Here is a 25388-nt window from a genome sequence, read left to right as displayed (position 1 = left end):
GACAAACGTGGTGTACTTGTAGCTAGTAAATGCTGGCCCTAGAGTACAGTACGTCTTACTGGATCGATGCTCTAGACATCCATACGATCAGCACCCTATATAGCTAGACTGTACCAAACATGGTCGGTGATGTGAAGTCAAATACGCACCCATACGCCTCGGGGCTAACACTGTTAGAACCATACCAGAACCACACCATGGTGTATTTCACTGTTTGTGTACATTCCACGTCAATATCATCAGAGTAGAACTAGCGGAAATCCGGGTTCTGAGCGTGGGGGGCAGACTTGTATTTGTAATCTACAGCTCAGGGTTGAACCATCTTTTCGTGATCAATTGCTGTTGTCGTGATTGAAAGTCTTGACGCCTTTGTTTGTATGGCCGGTTGGGTTCGAGTCTTGCTTCCGTTCGTCGTTCTGATAACAATTTTTCGATGGCCTGTTGTCACTGGTAAGTGTTAAATCATAATTTTCGCAATACAAGGTAGATAGTCAGATGAGGAAAGTAATTTACATCGTACCGAGACGCCAGCGAAAGCAGGACCGTCGCTTGAAAGCGGCATGCAAATATGTATGTTACAACTTTGCGTGACGACCTTCGTTGTGGGCGTCACTTCTTGATGTGTTGAACGGATGACGACTGGTTGTGGTCTGGTTTCTTGTTGGAATTGAAAAGGTCGTCTTTGATGTGAATAGGACGTTAATTGACTTCCTTTCGCTATTCTAGGCTATGTTGCTAACGGAAACGTAAGTAAAACACTGTACATCGGTCTTCTGCTGCCTGTACGCCATAACAATGCCTGGAATCTTCCTACTGCGAGAAACGGGTGTGACTTGGCTTTGGATCATATCAACAATGATCCTACATTTTTGAATGGGTATCATTTGGAGTTCGTGTTTGGAGACTCGATGGTATGGATAATTGAGCTAGTTCATTCGTTAATTAATTAACTTAATTAATTAACGTTTAAAATATTGGGAAACGCATGTACAAGATCGGTTGCGTATTAGCTCTGAAAGAGTTTGTGTGCAATGCATTGCATGATCCTGTAGCTTTTGGTGTCTTGCTCATGAATAAATAACACTGGCTTGGCGTATGTGCATGACTGATTGCAGTATGTTTTTCATTTACCTAATCTTTGTGCTGGGAACATATCATTAGCACCTTTTAATATGTGGAGAGTAACATTACTCCTAGCATGTCTTCCCTATCATGTCCACACATTAACCTATTGCTGTGACAATTGCAAAGTTGTTGAAGCCATGATAGATTTGATGTTTCTTGCCTTTCCAAGTTTGTTTGTGTACCAAACTGGGAATCCATAGAATGGGCTGGTGGTATTTGGTAGTGGTACTTTATATGGTATGCAACCTGCCCTAGGCTGAGGCCAGTCTGTGGGTTTGATCAAACTCCCATGATGATCGAATCAGGGTCCCCTTCTTGCGTAAGTCAATTAACCTTTTTGTGCACATTAAGTGTTTTTACAAATGTAAAATTTGGTAGAGTTTCCAGTCCAGCCCTATAGCATGCACAAATAGTTATTGAAAGGTGAAAGACTTCAGGTCAAGTAAGACAGAGTGCACGGTAGTGGTGATTAAAGACTGCATGGTTTGACCAGCTTCCCCTACATTGAAGTTTTACTTCAATCCAAGTTTCTGTATATAAAATCTTGCGAATGTGAATGCAGTACTAGTGCATGGAGGTGGCTACATGAGCTTTTTTTAGTCAAGAGACTGAGTTCCTGTGTTCACATTTAGTCACCACTAGTGGATCCAGGATTTACTTAAAGAGGAGGCCCAATCTAGAATAGTGGCCCAATCTAGAATAGTGACATACTCCTGCATTCTAGAAAAAGCAGTTATGAACATACTTGAGCACTGAAGGCAAGTGCATGTGATGGCATGATCTTGTTTTCAGTCATAATGAGAATTACACCAGGGGCGATGGAAGCTCTTTTGGATTGGGGGGGGGCAAGAAAATTTGTAACAGATTGGCACCATTTTGATTTTAACTGAGTATGGGTGGTTTGCCATTGATTGATTCTTCTGTGACAGAAGTAGCCAGAGCAGCATGCACCCAAATGATCACGACAATGTGTATTAATCATGTTAACTGCAACACCAAATGTTATTTCTACTGTACTTGCAATTAAGCAACAACACTTCCAGAGTATTTCTTTGATCATTGTTTGCTGAAACGAAGTCCCATTGCATAGCATACAGTATTGGAGGGGTGGTGCCCCCAATCCCGATATTGCCGCCCCTCGGTTTGTTGCCCTTGCATGTATAAACGTACATTATTTTGATTCTACACAGTGTCACTCACGCCTGTATTGTGAGTATAATTTCTGATTCTGCAGTGATGTCACTATGCATGGACGTCACCTGGGAAGGCCATGGTCTCCCCAGTATTACTAGCTAACTGTGGCCTCTTAGATGCTACACAAGGTCTCATAAAAGTAAATCCAAGCAGCTGGTCTCCTCAACTTTGGAGGTCCAGCGATGCTTTGGCAGAAACTAGCTGATGGTTCGTTGGTAGTAGCTGTTGGTTTAAACATCTTTGCCACGCCCCAAACCTGGGCAATTCCTACATACAGGTACTGCCATGCGCTGTGATAGAAGCCATTTTACAACATCTATGCATATCCATTTCCATAGTGACATTGTTATAACCTAAAACATCTGTGGTAGACAGTTTCATGAAGCAAAAATCAGTGCATTTAATTCTATCATAATTCTGCGTATGTTTTTGGGCCAGTGTACTATGTATGGGCTAGCTTGACAACCACTTGCTATATAGAGGCCCGTGTACCATCTACAGGCCAGTGTACAACATCTGTGTATATCCGTTTTCGTAGTGAAATTGTTACAACCTAAACATTTGTGCTAGACAGTTTCATCAAGCAATAATCAGTGCATTTTATCATAATTCTGCGTATATTCTTTGGTAAATTGGCTTATTCGCACTGCTTGATGCCAGTTTAGTGTAGCGTTGCAGCCCCTAAAAATTGTATTAGACAGTTTTATTTTGTGTTTTCTATGTACTTCTTGCGATAAAGGCCAGTGTGACATAGCATTTCCGACACACACACACACACACACACACACACACACACACACACACACACACACACACACACACACACACACACACTCACACCACATACACACACACACACACACACACACACACACACACACACACACACACACACACACACACACACCACACACACACACACACACACACACACACACACACACCAGTCACACACATGCACACTCACACACATGCATACACACACACACACACACCACAGCTCTTCTTGACATGCAGTATAAAGATGCAAACCAACATCAGCTTGAGCCTGTATAGTATTCTATTTTGGGTATAGTTGCAAGCCAAAGTGCTCATGATAATTAACCCATCTCTTTGGTAAATCATTGCCTTGCCTATTTCAAATCCTGGATGGAAGAATGACAATAGGACAGTGATTTACCTCATTGCTATAGTTAGCATTTACTGTGTTGATGTCTACCTTTGGAGTTTGTCAGAATTTATGAGAAGGTCATACAGTAGCTAGAAGCGTTCTTCAACTGTGATTTGTCAAAAAGATGGGCTACAGCAGCATACACACACGGGTAGAGTATTATGTTTTACTTTGATGTATGATTGAACAACTAATGTTTATAAGAATGTACCAAACTATAGCAGGCAGCCACTTTGTGCATTGAGAAAATGGGATATAGTAAATATTTTAGTAGTTCTTGCTTGTGTGTAGTCTTTTTTGGAAAAGTCAATTGAAAATGATGTTTCTAAGACAGCTAGTTGATCTGGTCTTCTGGCGCGGACATTGTGCAAATATGTTTTATGTAATTTCAGTGTGATAGGACAACGGGTAATGTTGAGATGTTAAAGATGTTTGAACAGAAGGAAAAGGTTGTGGCACTGATAGCTGCAGGATGCTCGACAGTTACAGAGCCACTTGCTGAATCATCTCATTATTGGAATCTTTTGCAGGTGATAATCAGTGAGATATGTGGGTTATAGAGATTTATTGATAGTTGTCATTGCTGTGGCCATGACTGTGCAGTTTAATTTTCTTTCTACATCACCATCACTGCTAAAATGTGATAAACTGCCAAATTTGTATACGATACTACCGTCTGAGTATGGTCTAGTTCCTGCAAGAGTTGCGCTAATGAAAACGTTCAATTGGACAAGAGCTATTATATTCCATCAGCCAATCGATCTGTGGTCTTTGGTATGTGTATTTGTTAGATAATGGATTGACTATAGAATTGGAAATGTTTTACAGACTGCTGAAAAACTGCATGAAGCTTTTGGAAAGGCAGGCTTCACAGCTGAGATGCTTCCAGTGTCTGATGTGGCTGACATTGAACTTGCAGTGAAACGGGCAGTGGTAAGTTGGCTTTCTTGGGTAAACATATCTCTTCTTCTCCTTCTTTCTTTTTCATGTTAGGAAGAGTAAACTGTTAGTTTAAGATTTGACTTGTTGTGTTGATTAGAAAACGAAGATCAGAATTTGGTTTATTTTGTCATACGAAGATGTTGCAAAGAAGCTTATGTGTCAGGTAGTTTATTTCGAGTATTTTGTTTTTGTTATTTTGGTTATTTGAATTATGTTGAAAGAATAATTTCAGCATGAGCCATAAAGGAAAAGGTCTTTGTAGTACATGTCACATGACTACTTAGTGGGGTTCAGTACTTCTGGCAGAGTGGCTATGAATTTGCCTGACTTTGTCTGTTTGGAATGTGTCACACCTTTAGAAATGTGGTATTCTTTCCTGTCTGTTCAGGAGCAACTGTCACGTCTCCTGTGTCTCAATTATCACCATTTGATGATGGCAGAGAATTTTAGCTTGTGTTATGGACTTTGTGGTCAGTGATTACTTTGTATGATTTTTCAAGTAGCCCGTTGAAACTGAAACCAAATGGCTCCTAAATTTGTATTGTAATATTTATGAAACTAGTCAATTTTTAGAGGGCTTATAGCTGGGGAAGAAACGGTGAAAACACAGCTTTAGTTACTGGTATATATTGATTATCAGTTAGAGAAACAGTAGGTTGTGTGTGTGTGTGTGTGTGTGTGTGTGTGTGTGTGTGTGTGTGTGTGTGTGTGTGTGTGTGTGTGTGTGTGTGTGCATGCGTGCGTGCGTGCATGCATGCGTGCATGTGTGCATGCGTGTGTGTTCATATGTAAGAGTGTCTCAACAATGGTGAGTCACAGCGCTGCCACATTTGACTCGTGCATGCTGAATTGATTGAGATCAACAGAGAGGGTGTCATCGTCTTCCGGAGTTCTACTGGGACAATGCAATTTCTTGCAGTTCAAACCCACCTCCACTTGCGTGCGAATATCTCCAGAATGGTGCATCAGATCTCCACCCAATTTTGAATGCTTATGCAAGACCCGAGACGGTATGCACAGCTTGTTATGTTTATTACCAGCGATGTTGCTAACAGCAAGACATTTTGAAGTATATCTGGGCCTTTAAAATACGGCTACCTTTGTTTCAATGTGTATACATTTCGAATAGCTGCTTTGTTTGCTATACTTGTTCTCTACAACAGCAGCAATGTCTTTGAAACATACCTAACTGTGAAGCTTGGAGGATTTAGTAAGTCGTCATCTAACTAGCTATGTACCTGTTTGGCTAGTGGAAGTTCTACCTTCACTAGTTGTGGACTCTCAGGAGGTTGTTTCTGCGTTGGAAGCATTTTCCAAAGGTTTGAGTTCTAGTTATTCTCATCTTTGAGCACAACATTTACTAGTTGTTGTACAGGGTTGCAATGTTGCAGAAGCACAGCCATGTTTGGAGAATCTAACATGATTGATGTGTCTTTGTTGTCTGGGGAAACTTGATCGCAACATTTCTCCCTTTGTCTGGCACCTGAATGACTGCTCTCCAAAATAAGTCAGGTGGTATTCGACCCATTGCTGTCGGGGAAGTGTTACGCCGCTTGGCTAGTCGGCTTGCTGTTCTGCCATTAAGCCTCTTTACCAGTTGTCTTATTACCTTGTGGTCAGGTGAGTATTGGAATACGAGGAAGTTTAGGAGCAGGTGTTCATTCTTTGCAGTCATACATTTAAGAGAATGGCGATAGACAATATCGATGTTGCATCAAGCTGGACATGAATAATGCCTTTAACAAATGTCATCACAGTTCTTGTTAATTTGAAGAGACTTGACAAGAATTTCCTGAATTTGTAACATAGGTACAGTGGTGCTATTACTGTGCAGCTGAGCTGCGGTTTGGCTATCACCACTTTAAGTCTACAGCAGGAGTACAGCAAGGGATTTCCTGGGACCACTACTGTTCTTTTTGGTCATTCTAGAACTAATGGATGAAGTTGGAGAAGTACCAGGTTTCGACTTGAATTTGTGGATGATGGAACCTCTGCTGGTATAAGAAAATCTGTCTTAAAGGTGTTGAGTCTTATCATGGAGAAATGCCTTTTCGTGTTCCTTCATGTCAATATATCAAAGTGTGAAGTGATTTGGCCTTTGGGTGATCAAACACAACCTGAATTTCCACCAGAAGTACACTGGTTGTCAGATGGAATAGAATGACTTGGTTCGCCTGTGTTTAGAACATCTGAATTCTTATCTACTTGGTTTCAAGAAGGGAGTTGATCAAGTGGCTGAGGCCCATTCCCATCTTCCAGATCTTGAAAATTTACAAGTGGAACTTCAGTTGTTGAGAAGTTGCCTGTCCATCTGTAAAATTAACCATTTGCTACATTCAGTGAGACCTGGTATTGCTAACGGCCCATTGTTGACTTTTGATGAAGGTTTATGACGATTCCTTAGCCTGATCACAAGATTCTCTACTCCTGACTTTGCATGGTCACAAGCAGTGCTACCAATTGAAAAGGAGGTATGGGCATTAGGGAAGCTTCATCTGCTTCACCTTCTGATTTTCTTGGAGGCTGTAACTCAAGTTGGAAGTTGGTTGACTGTCTACTGAAACGCATTGTACCTTCTCTGTCTACGTTAGTCAAACCTTACCCTGAGAAGAGGAAACAAGGAATCATACGTAGCCTACTTTCTCTTTCTAAAAGCGAATCAACTTCTTTAGATTTGACAGCAGCTACTCAACACCAGATTCAAAGTCAACTAGATGATATTTCTTTCTCTAACCTACTACATTCTGTGAGTCTCAGAGATAGAGCCCTCCTTTAGACTACATCATCTCCTCATGCAGGTGCATGGTTGTGGGTAGCTTTAAACTGTAACCGTGGCCCACCGTATCATCCCATGAGTTTGTTGTAGCTCTAAGATATTGGCTGGGTCTGCGTTTGTTTCCTTTTCTACCAAACAACAGTAGATGTTTGTGTGGTTAGCCACTAGACCCATATGGAAATTACCTTGTTGGATGTGGTCATTGTCCACATTGTTTGAATCATCATAACGCTTTGTGTGAGACTGTTTTGCAATTACATCTTATTGATTCAGAACAATTTGTAAAAGAACAGAGAAGCTCGGGTGAAAAATACCGGCCAGGGGATGTTTTCCATTCAAATTTCTTGAATGGGCGACCTGTGTAATTCACGGTAAGAAACACATTGCAACCATCATACATCTCTTGAGTTGCTAAAACATCAGGAATCGTGGCAGAAGTGGCTGAGATCGACAAGGATGATTGTCACGACGCAAGAGTGACTTCTTCTGACGGTGTTTTTACCCCTTGGTAGTAGAAATGCTTAGACTTTGGTCGCCAGATAGCCTAGAAACACTGAAATCAATATCTTTGAAACTATGTGCTGTGCTAGCTGTTCCTTTCTGGAAGGCTTTCAAGAACTTGTTAGAGCAGCTTTCTACAAAATTATGCTCTTATAATGCTAGAATGATTTCTAGCCGCATGCTTGCAGAAATGGATGATGTTTTGAGTTGGGACTTTTTGTATGTGAGTATATATTTGGATATAATATACAGATAACACAAATAACACATATCCGCTCTATGGACGGTAGCACAAAGAGTCTAAGTCATAATAATTAGGTAGATAGTCACTAATCAGTCTTGAGTTACACTGCCATAAACGAACAGATAACTGTTCATGAAATTGCCTGGTAGCTTGGCCCAGAGACAAGCCAGATGATAGAAGAGACTTCTTTACAATTGATCTCAACACCTCCAGACTATGTGCAGCCCATACTCCGTATGATTCCACCACAAGAGGGTAGAACAAACAGCCATAAGTTGAAACGTTAGCACGATGGCGTTTATCTTTGTCCACTTCCCCAGCCTCAGCAGCAGCACCAGCTTTTATGGCAGCATTAATAAGGTGAGAGGGAGTGAACGAATTCCTCACGGAAATGTCAAAATAAGCAGCCTTGCCTAGGGAAAAGTCGGGATGGAAAACGCCACCTGGTCTTGTTATAGAATGAGAGGAACAGCGTTGTTTTCAACGTACATTGCAGTTGTCCATATATATATATATATATATATATATATATTGTTTGATGGGTTGGGGACACAAGGTCTCTCGTGGAGTTCAACCCTCGGATGTGTGATGTTGGGTTAAGGAGAAGTCAAACCAGAAGTAGACACAACAAGAAGGACACAACAGACAAAGCGTGGATATGGACTAATCTGGATGTCTAGTTTTTCTGGGTAATTTCAGTTTTAGGGTTAACATTTTGTATATATGGTGGTGCTCACTAGTAGATGAGCTCCGCTTTCGTCAGTTTTTGTGAGATTTGGTAGACTTTGGTCTCACTCAACTTGTTAAGCACTAGGACTCGGTTTGTGTGGCATTCCTGTTGCCGTTTCTGCATCATTGCAACGTATGGTTTCAAGTTTGAATTGATTTGGATGTTTAGTCTCCAATTTAGTCTGTTTCGTTTATTCTCGTTATCTCTGACGTCAATGCTATTGCTCATTGTCATTGTCATTAAGTACTGAGTTTCTTGATCTGATATTTCTTTGGTTTATCTGCAATGTTTCATATTTGCCATTGCCCAACTGAGGTGCCATCATCTGATTGGGTCGTCACAACAGTAAAGTTGTTTGGTCTTCAACTCTCTTTACAGGCATTTTGGTTTGCTGAACTTGTCTATTGTTGTGGGTTTCTGACTTGTGTTTGTCTTTTGGTCAAGTTCTAGAAACACAAGTGACCTCATCACTTTCAGCGTTATCTGAAGCTGATTCACAGGAAACAAGATGAGAACGATCTTCTGGACTCATACTTGAACCTTTGCTTTTCTCAAATGAGGTACAGTTGTACTGATTCTGTAGAGAAGCTGCAGCACAACTCTTCCCAGGAGGGCTCTTGTTGTCCTTTATGATAAGAGATATCGGCTTCTTGTTGAAATTTTCTAAGTGTACTTTCTTTGCTTGCACAATCGCTAACTGTGCCTAGAATGCGGTTTTGCTTACAAGGAGCATTGTACTCTTTGCCGTTGTTCGTTGGGATGTGGGCGTTTTTGATGTAGAGGGTTTATGGAAGATCCTTGAGAGCAACTCCCGGCAACCTACACAACCCTGCATAGAAGGGCATGCCCTTATAAGCGAAGTTTAGCAGAAAGTAAGACCAAGGAATCTTGCAACTGTAGAATAGGCGAGGTAGCCTCGATTATCCAGACTATCAGCAAGTTAGCGCTTGCACAATCTGCACCTTGCAACATGGCGGCGTCTGCAGAAGTTGGAGTGTCTAATAGTGGAATTCGAAGAACTGTCACCGTCATCCAATTCTGACAAGAATAGAAAACTGCCAGATTGTACACAGTGAACAGGAATCATGTTGTCATCTAGAAGCACGACGAGTGCAGTGGTAACAGAGCAAGGGCGTCACGAACTGACATTGTACTCCGAACTGGGTGAAGAAAAGGGAGGAGTTTGCAAACTGACAGAACCAGAAGAAGGCATTTACACAGGCATCATAGATGGGAAAGACAGAGATAGACGAGAATGAAGGAGAAACAGTGATTAGATGTAGAGTGGAAATCTGTAGCACGTGAAAAGCTATGCATGCAGTTTAGTGAGTAGATGTTGTGACTTAGTAGATCTGTGTTAGTGGGTAGTGTATGTTTGAATACGTTGACATGGAGCTGTGCATACATTGGCTGCAATGTTCAGTCATTCCCTCACCTAAAAGTCTGCTAAACCTCGAGCTATAGAGGCATGTCCTTCTAAGTGGGGTAATACATTAAGCAACTTATATCTTCTTTCGTGTGTGCTGAATCGCAAGATCAAGATTGCCTGATACCAATGATCTCGTTAATGGGTGGGTCTAGCAGCGGCTGCTGACTTGTCATCATGCACCTCCAAAAGGTTTGGATCTTCAGTATTCAATGCTGTGATTGAAGGAGCTACGCTCTCTGCCTGTCCACACTGATACTGATGTTCCAAGATTTGTTCGTCCTTTGCTAGCTGAGGTGCTGTTCTCCAAATTTCAGCATGCTCAGTGTGATGGTATTTGGGCTTTGTCAGGTTGTTTACTTTTACCAAGTTTGTTCTTTGGGTTCCTGTCAGAGGCAGCAGGAAGAAACAGTATGACATTAAATCTCTTTTGCTATCTTGTCTCAGCAGTGGTAAGAAATTGATATTGAGCAGTTGTGGGAGGAACCAGGCTGGAAGCTAATGGATCAGCTTTTAACAGACTTCTGATCAAACAAGTTATGTGCTTTGAGACTTGCTAAAGAAAGTTCGTATAGGGATGCTCTGCTTGCTTTGAGCTTTAATGGTTGTTGACCACAGCAGTGGCAGTGCATTCATGATCTCTGCTCTTGTCATCAAGTTTGTGATTTGCCCACATGGTCTTAGGACATTGCTACTCCTCTCTCTGTCAAATCTGCAGCAGTTCTTTTTGCTCTTCGAGCCTTTTCGAAGGGCCAAGCTCTGGTGGTTCCCGACTTTGCTTACAGCATATCCATGACACTGTCTGTGGTACTATAGTTCCTGCAGCTCAACTATTCTTGACAGTTGTACAAAGCTGATGTCTACTGTGATTGCTGGAAAACTGCCCATCCGCACAGCTTCTCCTTAGTTTGTTGAGGCACATCACTGTAGAAAATCTGGAGGTTTTAGACCAATTGCTGTAGGAGTTCTTAGACAACTTGTCAGTTGCCTCTTGTGCTGCACAGTCACAGATCCATGCTTACAAGACACCTGCTGCCATATGGCCAGGTTGGAGTTGGAATAAAGGGGTGTCAAGGCTGCTGTACACACTATCGTACATTAGTTGCTCATCTTTCGTCAAGAGAAGATTTATGTTGTTTGAAAGTCAACATGTTTAATTAATGCCTTCAACAATGTAGTCGTCTGTGTTTTCTTTGTCATCTTTAGAAGGAATTGCCTTACCTTTTACCTCTTTGAGTGAGTTCACTAGACATACATGTATCATTTCCCTGGCGAACTTCATTTTTGTTCTTGCTGTTTTAGGTCAACAGCTGATGTTAAACAAGGTGACAAAGTGCACTTGGGCCTGGTCTTTGCTCTTTAGTCTGGTAATCCTGGAAATTAATGCTCAATGAAGTAGGAGACATCCTGGATATCTTGTTTCAAGTATATTTCCTTGATGAAGGGACATTAATTGTCACCTTCATTCTCTACCTGAGTGTTTGTCAGTGGTTGTTTTTGTAAGAGTGCTTTCTGTAATATCCCAGCCATCTTAACACAGAAGAGACTTTTTCATATTGCAGCAGATAGTTTGTATACAGATCATTCCTTACCCTTCTTTGATTTCTAGAGTATCACAACCTTGGGAGACTGTGAGTTGGTCATTAATCAGTCACTGCAGTAAGGGTAGATTAGTTTCTATCGGCACAAGAAATGTAGTTCTGTAATCCAGTGTTTGTCATAGTTTCAATGTCTTTCTGACAAGCATTCTGCCTTCAGCAAAAGCTGCATGAGATCTGATCTTCTTGTGTGTAAGTGTGTGACGTGAAGCATTTTTCGTGAGACTCACAGAAGTTGAATGTGGGTTGACTAGCTGAAATGAAAATTTTGCTGACAGTTGATACTGTGTCTTGTTGCTGGCAACTCATCACGTTAGTGTTAGAATTGATGCATGTGTTAGGTGTATGTACAAGAAGGAAAATGGAGAACTAGCTATATAGACTACTGCAATTGTGTCTGTTTGTTGAACTAATTGTTTAAATCCATAATCAAACCTAGTAGAAACAATGGAAGTGCATGCTCTTAATGTTTAATTTTTATTAATATCACTAAGAAGAGATTTCAGCCGACAAAATTGTTTGCCTAAAGTGTCCACACACTATCTTTGTTTATTCTGAACTAGTTAGAGGTGCTGACACTGGAATGTACGCGTATTTGGAAATGACCAACGCTTGTACCTTCATGGCATGATCTTCGTATTTACTGTTACTATTGCACCAGACAGTGTCATAATCTACATGAAAAGTATGAAAATCAGCATTTGTTTTGTAATATCTGTGCCCACATCCTGCAGCAGTAGACTGAAACAATTGGATGCAGCAAGGACTCTTGAAAAATGTGTTAGTATGCTACTTTGACGCTGACATGTACACAGTGCATTTATTCTTGGTTTGTGTGCACTCACACTTTAATATCCTGCTACATCATGCAAACACAAGATACACATTTATTGTCAGAAGAACTATAGAGAGAAATTTCATGTGACAGCTTGACAAGCAAAGCATTTGCTGAGCTTTCATGTGGATCTGAAGTTGTATGCAGTTGATGAGAAAGAACAATTTTACCAGTTGCATTATTGAGCTAGTTGTTTGTGGTTAGGTAGCTGACAGTCTTAACAAGTAAACACTGTTCTGTTGTAATGCAGGCATATAAGAATGGCATTCGTTCTACAACATACACGTGGGTCTATGTTGGTGGTATTACTGAACCAGAGTGGTACTTGAAACAGCATAACGAGAGTGGATGTTCAATGAGAGAGTTACGTGAAGCATTTGATGGGCACTTCTCATTAGACTATGCTCATTATGGTGCTGACAATGGAAGCGTTGTTCTTCCAACAAAAAAGGTGCATCTGGCTACTTGTATACATCTTGATATGGTATAGATCAAGTATTATCGTCTTGTTACTTGTTTTTTAGACTATCTCAGAAGTTGCCAAGGAAATTTATAACTTTTGCATGCAGTCACATGATATTCCTTGTCCACCTAACAATAATCTGACATATGCTTTTGAAGGACACTGGGGATTTGGCTATGATACTGTGGTTGCAGTGGCAATGCTTCTGAAGTCTTACATGAAACCCAACCCAAATATACCACTTGAAGACTTTACCTACGACAATTCTGATGTTAGTACAAAGTTGAATGAGATTGTGAGGAACAGGTCATTTCATTTTCATGGCATTACTGTAAGACTTTTTGAGTTATTACAACGATTTCAACCCCATATATGTGTTTTCTAGGGAAGAATTCAGTTCTTCAATCACAGGTGTCAAAGCAACCCTAACTGGGGTCGAGTAATAGCTCGATATAATATAAGTATGAGATTTTGTCTTATTCTAGTATTTTTATTAAATGTTGAGCATAACAGATAACACTTGGAGGTTTGTTTGGAAGTACAACAATGACAGTGGTAATGACACTGGTTATCTGCTAGAGGAACCTAAATGGCCAGGTACATTGCATGACACATTGCATTGTGCTGCATGTGTACGTCATGTAATTTGTTCATTTTTTCTACAGGTGGGAAACGACCAACTGACTTTCCCGAGCAGCGATTTGTCTCCCCTGTTGCATTTGGTGTGGTCACCTTTACTGTGTGCATTGGCATTATTGTGACCTTCTTCTGCCTTGTTTATGGTTTATTTAATCGGAATATGAGGTAATCATCTTTCTTGTTGTGCTTCAGTCTTACTTATACTAATTTGTTATTTTCAAGGATTTTTCGTTTGTCAGGACCACGATTAAATGCTGTTGTAGCTGTTGGGTGTTTTCTTGGATATATGTCTGTGCTATTGGATGGACTAAATGGCCAGTTCTTTGCACTGCAGTTGTGGTCTTGCTATGTGAGTAATGTGGTACTGTACTTACTTTTCTATGATGGATTTTTACTGTGATAGTATTTATAGATCAAGGTGCTTCTGTATGCTGTAGCATTCAGTTGTATGTTTGGTGTTGTATTGGTTCAGATGTGGCGTGTGTCTCTCGGTGTCAAGCAAAGTCGAACTAAGCGTCGACCTTCTACGTTTGCAGTTGATCTAGTATGTTTTTTATATATTATTGTATTTAATATAAAACGTATGCCATGTAGTCCTTTGCTGCTTTACAGACAGAAGGAAGTTTGCTTGTTTTGATTGGCGTATTTTTGGCCATTGATGTTGTCGTTGTCATTATCTGGTTTAGTGTTGATCCATGGACTACAGGGACCAGACCGTTAGAGGTATTGTTTGTTTCATTTGAACATATGGATTCTTTGCGATTTGTGAGTTATTGTATGCAGAGTGGTGACATTTATGAATTTGAGCAAGACAAATGTGTGTGCAACAATTTTTGGGTGTGGACATATGTGTTTTCAGGGTATAAAGGTCTACTTCTGATGTTTGGAATTTATCTGGCATTTGACATAAGGCAAATCAAAGTAGCACTTCTGAGTGATAGCCGGTTTATGGCATTTGCAGTCTACACAACGGTTGTGTTCTGTGTTATGCTTTTTGCATTTCTTCATGTGGAAGTAACAGATCCTGATATATACTATGCTCTTACGTCATTTATGATGTTAATCATCATTTCTGTTCTTCTCCTTCTTTTGTATGCACCAAAGGTAAGTTGTCCACGCAATGATTTGGCACAGGTACCGTATTTCCGCGAGTAGTGACCCATGCTTAAATTTTGCTCCATTCTCAAATAATGTGCTGTGGTGAACCTATACAAAATAGAATGCTCCATGCTAGATTATTGCCCACTGGGGTAGTATTCAAACCCAGTTATGCGAATGCATGTCTGTCAATATGTATGGTTGTGATGAAATGAACACCCGGATAGAATCATTGAGTGATAATGAAGATTCAAGTATGCAACAGACCAGGAATACGACTCAAGTGATAGTGAAAGTAGCCAGGGAGTGTAACTGAAAGTGCGATTAGGTAATTTATTTGTGTAGTGTGATGGTATATTTGCGAAATAATAATACCCCATGCTCAAATTGTGTCCCATGCTCAAATAATGCCCCTTTCTAGAACTACGAAAAAATAGTACCCATATTAGTGGAAATACGGTGTTTTGCATAAATTATATACTTATCTATTGTGTTGCTTTTAGCACTTGGCATATGAGAAATTGCAATTTGTCACTTGTTTGTACTAGTAGCTAGGTGTCAGTTAAGCTATGGGAGGTTGATAGTGTTAAAATTTGTACAATTGGTTTCTTGGTCTAGTCTGCAACATGTACATTTGTATAATGTGTATTTGTTAAGTTGTTGCATGTTGTTGAGTTTTATTAAAGTTATAAGCAAGTAGATGTCAAAAAGATAAAGTTGTTTTAATTTTTGCTGTTATGAATGGTAATCATTAGTGGGGGACTGTATTCCCCATTTGTTTGAAAGATGACCTTATTTTTTCTATACATGTGTTAGAGTACTTTCTGTTCTAGGCACATAGTTTATAATAGCTAAAATGGTATAGAATTCTTAAAGGCACCAACTTGGCCACATGCTATGACGCGACAATGTGGGCACCACAGCAGGAGGAGAGGGTCTGGTATGAGGCAAGGCACATGCTGAAAATTTTTGTGAACAGTTATTTGTTTATTGAACACAACCAGTAACCATTGAGCTATTTAGAGGAATGTAAAGATGTTGCTTTGGCTTGTAGACTCATACTCAGTCCTCTTCTCGTGCTCGCCCATGTGCTGGCGTTTCACTCTCACGAGAAGAGCCCGAGGAGACTACACTCTTGCAAGAAGAGTTTCCTCTTCTCGCAAGAGTGTAACGCCAGCATGTGAGTATATGGGCGAGAAGAGAACTGGTTACAAGTCTGTTTGACTTGTACAAATTAGTGAGTGGTAGTGATATTCAAGGCAACAGTTGCCTTGAATTTTACAAAGGGGCTCAAGTTGTAGCTCCTAGTGGCACTTTGCAGCCACAGCTGTCAATGCTGATATTATTTATAAATTATTGATATCAAACAAGGTAAACTTGTACTAAAGAGCTGTATAGAATACAGTATAGCCAAATCCGTCGACGGTGTATGGCACTAGGCTGCTTCAGGTGAATAAATGATCTTATAGGCAGTCGTTCAAAAATTGTTTCTGTTTGTCTTTTTGCAGAGGTGATGGACAAATAGCATTAACATCTTTCTGTCCAGAAGATGCATTGCTGTGTCTGTAAAATAGCAGTATATATCTATTTCATTAGGTTTAAACTACTGTCTGCCTTTACAAAGTGTGGAGCAAGATTGTCACAGTAAGCAACAGTGCCAAGTTTGCTCATTTCCAGTTGCAAGAGCTTGCAGCCTTTCAAATTCTTCTGCTAATAGGATCCATTATAAGTGCATGATAATTCAACAAAACAGTCAAGCTTAGAAAAACCGTGTAGTCAGGCTGATAACTATTATACGTATGTCTAATACTTGATTATCATTCTCTTTCTGGGCCACATTTTTTTAGTTTGGGCCACAGGTTGCACCACCACCATGAAAACAGCGACCTAGGATGTGATACTAGTAGGGGTTTTACATCACGTGACCTGTGCAGAGTATAATGCATGTTGCTGTAACTGACTCATTACTGACTCTGCTATTGCCAATTAGATCTATGTGTTGAAATTTCATCCTGACAAGTCTGTTGGTGGTATTGGGCCGGCTCGTGCTGTAGAAAAAGCATCAATGAGTGAACACACTATTGCATCTTCACATGACATTAATCAACTTCGGAAGCGAAGTGAACACCAACTTGAATTAATAACAACTCTAATAGAAGAGGTAATCATGGTGTGTGTGTGTGTGTGTGTGTGTGTGTGTGTGTGTGTGTGTGTGTGTGTGTGTGTGTGTGTGTGTGTGTGTGTGTGTGTGTGTGTTTGCGTGCAGTTTCATATGAAGTACACCAATTTCAATCTTAGCGAAATATTACTGATGCAACTATTGAACGAGTCACAGAGGAATTGGACCTGTATGGTAACATTGAAACTGTTGGGAGTGATCGACTTGAAAGTACATCTAGTAGAGCTAGGGTATTGTCAGATGATTCTGGAACATCAAGTGATACAAAGAAGGCAGCACTAGGCACAAAATCAGATTCTAATCCATCATCTGATGAGAAGTCAAGAACTGATGACAAGGCTTCTGGTACTGTTTCACATGTTCATAAGGAAACTTGCATATAAAATTTGGGTAACTGAAGACAGTCCATCTCAATCACTGAGCATAAACCAACCGACATAAGGGCATAGGATTTAGCTAGTTTGTATTACTTGTTTTCAGTATTGTTTCTTTGTAAGCGTTTAGGTATTTGGATTCTTTGGTAAGGGTTACTCCTTAGATATACATTTAATTATATATGGGACACTTGTTACTGCAGGCTGATGCAGCTGTAGGTATTGATATACTTTCCTAATGTACATTTTGCTAGCGGCCAGTAGTGTTAGAATATTTTAAAACAAGAAGCATAACATTAAGCAGATGCAGAGATAGACACGTGAACTGATTAGCCAAATGTCATGTTATAACTACAGCACTACCGTACAATGCTAATAACGAAACCCTCCCAACTTATAAAATTGATGAAAAGGTAGTTTAATTAAAACTACGATGCAACACTATGCAAGCCACTGATTAGATGGAATGGCAATCTCCGATGATATGAAATGACATCTCTTGCACGATGCTGACAGTTCATATGCGCTACAACTTCACAGCATTCCAGTGGATTGGGAACAGTTTATTCCTCAACTTGACCGATTGATCACCTTTTCTGACATGACTGGTGATATTTTCCAAACAACTTTACTCATGCAACAACTTTTCCTTGAGGAATAACAAACTAGAGCAGCTCTTGTGCTTCTTTGGCTAATCGAGCAAACTTGCACAGCTCTGCAGCATCGCCATTTCACGTGCTTCTCAAGAGACACAAGAAGTTGCCATCAGAGACGCTTGCTGGGTCTACTGAGAACTGCTGACACATTTTCCACCCAAGCAGCAGCCATGATTCAAGGCCATTTGAGCTGACAACAGACTGCCCACTTGCAGCAGCTGTGGCTTGCACAATAGAGATAGAAAACCCACTGCAATAGACTGCCCACTGGCAGCAGCCGTGGCTTGCACAATAGAGATAGAAAACCCACTTCCATTTTCACATACACTATTACATGCCCGAACACACATCACCCTACACTTTGCAAAGCCTTTGTTGCCATTCAACACACCGTAAACATAAAGCACATCACAATTGCCCGCATAACCTCCATTTTCCAAGCAGAGGACAGCAACACAATGGACCAGGTAGCTGAACTATATTAGAACTGGTGTTACTCAGGTGTTATTTCCATAAGCACCGTAATAGCAATCGCTGGCACAATACGTTATCAGAAATGCAAACTGAAGACCAGGACAGGACTAGCCGTCCACAGATACGCAAAACTGAAGGAGAGAGTGACAAATCAGCATATGTGTACAGGGTAACACGAGTCTTACAAGTCAATAGAGAATCATAGGTATAGTACCTTTCAATACGTACTCTATAGCAACAACACAACACAACTGGTTCACTTCAGCTACCTCAAAACGAAATTAGGGTAACAGCAAAAGTGAATCAGCAGGAATGTGCTGGCACTTTCACACTTGTGTATTAAAAGCAGTAATTATCATACGTGAGACTAGCAATACGATCAACAGCAATGCTAAAAAGATGCAGGTAACTGGAGTTTCTTCTCTCAGTCTGCTGAAGTCACTTTGAGCTATGTGATGTATTACTAACAACATGTTTCATCCTACTACATACCACAGACACACAAAGACATAATCAACTACTTACCAATGTGAAATCACCAATAATCCTTCAGCTCGTGTTCCTCACAACGATTACCAAAAGATGATCTTCTTTGGACGGCTCAGCTGGCAAACTTGGAGCAATTCTTGTCAGGTGCTGCTGGCTGAATATACACGGAGGGAAGATGTACATCACCCCAGATGAGTTGCCTGTCGTTGTGGCACCACTAGCACTGACCGGAGCCGACAGCATCACAATTCCGGCAGCCTCGCGTCCTCTCAGATATGTAATGAAGTTTCTAACAGGAAGGTGCTTCATAGATTGACTGTCTGACTCTTCGGGATCGACGTCCTGTTGCTTTTGATCTTTGACGGTAGGAGTTGGGCCAGGCAGAGCAAGCAACATGCAATGTCCACTTGGTCCTGCAGTGTTCACCTTTCGGTTCACCTACATCAGCAGCATCAAATTAACATAGTATGATACAATTTGGAAACAGTACAAGCAATTCTCTCAGCAGTTGACATCACTAGCTTACCTCCTCCAGTTTCGTCTGCTCAAGACGCAGTCTTTGTGTTACTGAGAACGAAGTGTTAGCAATTGTCTGCCCCCGAGCACCTCGAAGCAACTGGTCTGCCAGACTGGGGTCACCGGCAATAAGATGCATTCTCACAGTAAAAGCAGCCGTCTTTAACTGCAGTTGCCCCTTCCATGCGACAGCAAAGCGCTTGGCAAGATCACTCAGTGACTCTGCTGTCTTCGTAGTAGTTACTGTAGTCGTTTTTGATGATTTTTTGTCTTCTGGTTTTGCCTCCTTTTCTTTCCTCTCCGTCTTGTCTGGCTTTGAATCCCTAGCCGACTGAGAACGAGTCAGCAATGATCCCTTGGTCTTTACTCTTGGTTTACTGTATGATTTGCTGTCAGAGTAAGCCCTAGATCGGCTGACAGGACGTAAACTGTTGTCTTTGGATTTGTGTTGTAGCTGCTCATGCACAGATGCATGTCGCGTCCGTTGATGACCAGAAGTTGAGAATCGTCTTACAGCCTGTGAAATTGAAGACGTTCGTCGTGCCGACTTTGCATTTTCAATTCGCTGCTGCAGAGAAGGTCGAGGAACCGGTCTGGGCTGATGAGGTCGAGTCACCGGTCTGGTCTCAGAGTTTAGCCGTGGCCTCTTAGAAGGCGGTTGCCCATTGTCTGCATGACGGCTGTGAAAACCCATACGAGCTGCATTCGGACGAGTTGCATTTTGATGCCCAACATTCTGATATCGTTCATATTCAACGGTTGGTCTCCGGCGAGTAACAGGCTCACTGTCGTACCTTACATCATCTCCATACGAATTACGTGAATCTCTCCTGATCGGTTCATAGGGTGGCAACTCAAAGTCATTTATGTCTTCATATTGATCCAACTGCTGCCGATGTCCAGTCGTCCTCGGCTCGCTGTGATGATCAAGATTTCCTCTCTGTTGATCATACCTACGTGGAGCAGCTTTGTATCCTTGTGAAGTCCGAAATGAAACAAAAGGTGGTGTGTACGTGACCTTCCTATCTCTTGACTGTGAGTGAGTAAGATGAGGATCTGCAAAATCAACCTGCAACTTGTGACCGCCCAAACGAGAGCCTCTCATCTCGTTGCAAGCTGCAATGGCGGCATCGAGACTGTCGTACTGAATGTAGGAATAGCTTTCATCCGGCCGGTAGTCAATCCATCGGATCATTCCAAAACGGTCGAACTCCTGCTCCAGCTCGGCCTTCGACACCCAGTATCCCAATCCCCCTACCCACAGGAGTGTCGTCGGAGTTCCTCTTCCATACCCAATGCGCATATGATTGCGCCCAAGCTGATATCCCTGGAAAGCAACGAAGAAAGTGACGTTCAGCGCAACCAATTCCTGCAGCGAGGGCGGAGCTACACATTCAACGCACGTGACATGCCACTCCACGCACCTGCATTCTGTCCCTTGCTCTCATGGCGGCCTCCAGACTCGAGAAACGCACGAAAGCATACGTCGCCTGCGACCCCTGAGACGCACGCTTTATGTCTACGTTCTCGACCTTACCGAACTCGGAGAAAACGCGCCGCAACTCGCGATCTGCGACGTCCAACTCCAAATTGCCGACAAACAGCGTCCTCGTCGGCGGTTGCTCGCCCGTCGAGGCCCGTCCGTCCTCACGCGACTCCGTTGCGTCGACCGACGGGCGACTGTAGCTCGTCAGCTTCATGTACGTTATCTGCATCGAGTAGTCGAACAAGCTCTTTCCCTGCTCGGCGCGTTTCGCCGTCAACGCGTCACCTTCGAAGTCGAAGTCGACGTAGCACTCTCGCTGCGTTCCACGGCCTTCGAGGACGACCATGATGCGTCCGTAGTGCTTGAAGCGATGAAATACGGCGTCCCTGAGGCGGCGGTGTTCGACGTCGGGCGACAGGTTCGTTATCTTGAGTTGAGCTTGCGCCTGACGACCCCCCGAAGGGGGCGCCAACTCTGACATGTCGTGAGCATCCTCCGTTGGATGGCCTAAATCTCGTGAATCTATGCGTCTGTGATTGTTGGTTGGTAGACGGCGCCCAACTGCCCTCCCGTCGGACGGCATGGTCATGTTGCCGTAATGAAGGTCGTCTTGTCCATCTAGACTTGAGTGATGAGGTCTCTTGTAGCGTTTAGGGGACGATCTGGCTGGTCCTCGCTTCATCTACAAACAACACGAGTGATCTACTTGACATGGACTACGAACGCTAAAGCGCGTTAGGCTGGATTGCAGATTTGAGCTTTCGCTGGATCCAGATGGACAGAGCGTAGTAAAAATCCAGATGTAAATCCTAGCTTGTTGTAAGTGTTTGTATTTCTTACACTGCTTTTCTTCAAACATAGAGAGGCTCTAGATGCCTAGAGGCAAGGTTATCCGGGCCCTAGAGCTATCGTAGACAAGAACTTGGTCTGCTCAGCAAGTGACAGGATTCTGCTTCAACTATGTAATTGGGTAAGATAACACATACGCAAGTTTTGAGAACATTGAAATTGAGTGTAGTTCAGATCAGCTGCATTCAGCATACACCCTGTTTGACGGTAGCCTCGGCCTCCCAGACTCGTGTGTGTGTAGCGCCGATTCAAAATGGGATGGTACCGCCTCTTCATATTGCGGTAAGACCATCATTAGTGTTCAGTGTTCATAAATGCATACCTTTCCAATTAAGGCTTTAATACAAGACATGTCGCGCTAGAACATCGTGTCGCATCCCGCACTCGCATGTGTACTCACTCACCAGACCTTCCGCGCGTGGGAGACACGTCTGGCCGCGCCGACGCGTGTCCCCTCGCGCGTACGTTGAAGGTCTGGCACGCGAGACTACTACTTGTACACACTACCTTTGTGTTTACTGTAGCTACGGTTTTATCATTTGTGTGTTAGTAGGGAACGCGAACGAGACGTTAGAAAACACTTTCTTGTACTAATGGTGCCGTGGACGCGTTGGGCATGTCTGATAGCGCCGTGAATCCGCTGCGAGTCGCTGCATGCTAGTATTCGCGAATTCGCGATGAAAATTTGCAATGCGCACATCCGCTGTGACTCGTTTGGAATCGATGTGACTTGCTGCGAAATCGCGACAAAATTCGCCGTGAATTCACCGCGAGAGTTTGTCTAAAAAAATTTTAGTAGACGTGATCATGAAGTCGTTGAGCATGCAGCTGGTGTAGATGTCGAAAGCATCGGTTCGTAAATTAGAACAAACGGCTGTACTAGCTATAGAGAAGGTGTCGCTAAGCCGGTAACAGGCGCAGAATACAAACCACGACGTGTAGGGACGTGAGTTTGCGTGAAGAGTGGACTACAAGTCATCGTTGTCTAGCTAGAGTGTCTTTGGTGGACGCAGATAGGATTACAGCTGTAATTGGAAAGGTATGCATTTATGAAACTGAACACTAATGCTGGTCCTAGGACCAACCGCAATCTAATGAGAAGAGGCGGTACCATCCCAGACCCATGGCCATGGCCGATTTTGAATCGGCGCTACACGGGTGTGGGAAGCCGAGGCTAATTTGACGGACCGTTGTGCTCGCAGCGCTTTCGTCATTCCCGGAAATGGAATTCTTCGGCCGTGGCCAGTGTAGAGAGTAGATAGTGTGTAGACATGTATAGGGGACATGTGTAATTGACGTTGGATATGGACTAATGCGCATGTACGTAGTGAGTTGGCGGGATAGTAAGCAGTGGTTTACACAGAGGTATAGCAGCGTGTTACATGGTGTCAGGAGTGGAGGACAGAGAGTAAAATTTCAAGTGGACACAGGTGCTACATGCAATATCATTTGAAAGCAAGACATACCACAAAAGCTACAGATCCAGTCCTCAAGGCAACGATTGACACTGTATGATATATCTGTCATTGAACCCTTTCGGAAGGGCCATCGCTACAGTCACCAATTCGAAGACGGGAACAACCTATCAAGACGACTTTGTTGTCATGGACACACAGACTACCTGGTATGTCAATTCTGGGGCCCCATCAATCTAAATGATGAATCTTATGCGATGAAAATATCCAGCACATATTACCAAGCTGTCTTGCAGCACTGGCCACATCTCAACATGTTGTGACGCAGTATCCAGATATTTTCGACGGGAAATTTGGTCGTCTTCCAGGAACTGTTCATCTCGAGATTGATTGAACCGTTCAGCCAAACCAGCTACTGGTACGTCGAATCTCCATAGCTCTACAGCAGCCACTGCTCGCAGAACTTCAGCGACTCGTGGAGGCTGGCGTTCTTGCACAAGTGGATCAACCAACTCGACTGGGTCTCTGCGATGGTGGTGTTAAAGAGACCTAATGGCTCCTTTCGCATATGTGTAGACCCCAAGCAATTGAACACAGCTCTCAAACGACAACACTACTCTACAATGATCATTGATGAGCTACTACCACAACTGTCACGTGCCAAGGTGTTTTCAGTCTGCAGTGTGCTAAACGGATTCTGGCACTTTGCTCTGGATACGGATAGTAGAGTTCTGGATCTAATCTCGGACATTTCCTAATCTCGGTCACTCGTTCTCTGCCAAATAGCTGCAGCCAGACCTAGCTACTACGCCAGCGTCATAGTCCTACTGGATAGCAACTAGGTAGAGCGGGTCACGTCAGCATCCGTCCTAACGTTGCTGCTGTAGAACTTGAAAACTGATCGCATCTATTCTCGGTCTCAGAGTATCATATCTCGGTCAGTGCTTGCCATCTCGTTTCTACAAATCCGTTTGAGACGCAATTCATCTCTGTCGATAGGCTCCTTATATGACTTCCTTTCGCCAAATTGTCGGTTTTGTCTTGTCAACCTCTACTCTCGCGGACAACGAAGAAGACGGATGACTCACGGGACGTAATCTCGGTCACCTGATCTCGAGTGATTTTCTCTCTTCAGACGCAGATCTGGGGCGTTCTTTTGGCTAATGTTATAGTCATCACCGCTGGCTAATATATCTACGGGGTGATGTTAGTGCTAATGGTACTATTGGTACGGCAGAACGTGAAATGTGAGAGACAAATACTCGGACATCTGGGATCATATCTCGGTCAGTCGCTTTCATCGCATTTCTACAAGACGAATTGAGACGTTAGTCATGTCTGTTGAAAGGTTCGCTTTGGATGTTTATGCCACTGAATAGCCGGTTTTTTGTCTCTTCAGTTTCTACTGTTGCAGGGCGGTGAGAAAGGTGATGGCGTACCGGACATAATCTCGGTCACGCGATTTTGATCAAGACGGGTTCCTGAGTAGGTTGTATTGTGTGATTTTTAGTGTACTGTTGTTCTAAAGCTATATTGTCACGAATTTGTGTGTTTAACTTACTATTTTTAGCACTTCAAACTTGCAACGTGATGACTCTGAATTTTCACATTTTGTTGGCAGTTAACCAGAGAGTATTCCTACTTGTTTCTACATTCTTGACTGGCAGATATAATGATTCTTTATTTTGGATGGGATGATTGATGATTTTATCAAGTAGAATTGCACACAAACTGCTTTTTACTTTTATCCCTAGGAGAGTTATGCTGAGAACTTATGAAAATGGTGACATGTTGCCAAAGAGAAAACAATCTTTCTCATGACACAGTTCTGATTCTGAGACAGTTATGATAATTAGTCCAGTAAAGATATCCAACTAACCTTCTGTGTATAGAATTAGCTAATTAGCTAAGCAGTGCATGTTGTTGATAATAACTAATGTAGCTAAAATCTTACAATCAACAAGATCGTAGTACGTACACAGTTTACAAGTATGCAGAGTCCTGACATACTCTTGTGACATTCAACTTGTGCCAGAATAGATTCAATGTTTATCTCCATGATGATCAATATATCACTCACAAAATTTGCTAATTAGCACTAAACCACATGTACTAAATAAAGGTTATCTTAACTATTATTCAAAAACATAGTTTAGACAGGACAACTAACGTTTGCCAACACAGTCTAGTTACTAGAATCTGCTATAG

At 42.2% G+C, this 25388-nt stretch overlaps 2 protein-coding genes across 5 annotated transcripts; one reads left to right on the top strand and one right to left on the bottom strand.

Annotated features, from left to right (window-relative positions):
• Window positions 1-287: 287 nt before the first annotated feature.
• On the top strand, window positions 288-17595 carry LOC134196593 (gamma-aminobutyric acid type B receptor subunit 2-like). Of its 2 annotated transcripts, XM_062665770.1 has the most exons (17): window positions 288-450; window positions 727-911; window positions 3883-4020; window positions 4094-4264; window positions 4319-4423; window positions 4530-4595; window positions 12793-12993; window positions 13067-13336; window positions 13391-13466; window positions 13519-13602; window positions 13671-13809; window positions 13867-13993; window positions 14057-14188; window positions 14257-14367; window positions 14428-14748; window positions 16733-16903; window positions 17041-17595. In XM_062665770.1, exons 1-17 carry the CDS (start codon window positions 378-380, stop codon window positions 17302-17304), a joined length of 2634 nt encoding a protein of 877 aa, XP_062521754.1. In that variant the 5' UTR covers window positions 288-377; the 3' UTR covers window positions 17305-17595. The 2 variants fall into 2 exon arrangements, with proteins under 2 accessions (XP_062521754.1, XP_062521755.1); XM_062665771.1 differs by lacking the exon at window positions 288-450 and having other exon boundaries at window positions 751-911; window positions 3891-4020.
• Window positions 17596-17678: 83 nt separating this feature from the next.
• On the bottom strand, window positions 17679-21641 carry LOC134196594 (RNA-binding protein spenito-like). 3 transcript variants are annotated; one of them, XM_062665774.1, is made up of 4 exons: window positions 20855-21641; window positions 19441-20757; window positions 18951-19352; window positions 17679-18556 (listed from the first exon to the last, which is right to left on the bottom strand). In XM_062665774.1, the coding sequence occupies exons 1-3, from the start codon at window positions 21596-21598 to the stop codon at window positions 18975-18977; spliced, it is 2439 nt and encodes an 812-aa protein (XP_062521758.1). In that variant the 5' UTR covers window positions 21599-21641; the 3' UTR covers window positions 17679-18556; window positions 18951-18974. The 3 variants fall into 3 exon arrangements, with proteins under 3 accessions (XP_062521758.1, XP_062521757.1, XP_062521756.1); XM_062665773.1 differs by lacking the exon at window positions 17679-18556 and adding an exon at window positions 18614-18888; XM_062665772.1 differs by lacking the exon at window positions 17679-18556 and having other exon boundaries at window positions 18614-19352.
• Between the last annotated feature and the right edge of the window lie 3747 nt (window positions 21642-25388).

The sequence above is a fragment of the Corticium candelabrum genome, chromosome 21, assembly GCF_963422355.1.
Source record: "Corticium candelabrum chromosome 21, ooCorCand1.1, whole genome shotgun sequence".
NCBI classification, from domain to species: domain Eukaryota; kingdom Metazoa; phylum Porifera; class Homoscleromorpha; order Homosclerophorida; family Plakinidae; genus Corticium; species Corticium candelabrum.
Note: the sequence above shows the minus strand (reverse complement) of the source record. Positions and strands in the feature narration are given on the sequence as shown.

Bases quoted from the DNA above. Each gene is read 5' to 3' on its own strand.
- LOC134196593 (XM_062665770.1), top strand. From the start codon at position 378: ATGGCCGGTTGGGTTCGAGTCTTGCTTCCGTTCGTCGTTCTGATAACA. The intron at 451-726 runs GTAAGTGTTAAA...TCGCTATTCTAG, and splicing joins TCGATGGCCTGTTGTCACTG to GCTATGTTGCTAACGGAAAC. The intron at 14,189-14,256 runs GTATGTTTTTTA...GCTGCTTTACAG, and splicing joins CTACGTTTGCAGTTGATCTA to ACAGAAGGAAGTTTGCTTGT.
- LOC134196594 (XM_062665774.1), bottom strand. From the start codon at position 21,598: ATGAAGCGAGGACCAGCCAGATCGTCCCCTAAACGCTACAAGAGACCT. The intron at 20,758-20,854 runs GTGCGTGGAGTG...GTTGCTTTCCAG, and splicing joins GAGCAAGGGACAGAATGCAG to GGATATCAGCTTGGGCGCAA. The intron at 19,353-19,440 runs GTAAGCTAGTGA...CTGCTGATGTAG, and splicing joins AGCAGACGAAACTGGAGGAG to GTGAACCGAAAGGTGAACAC.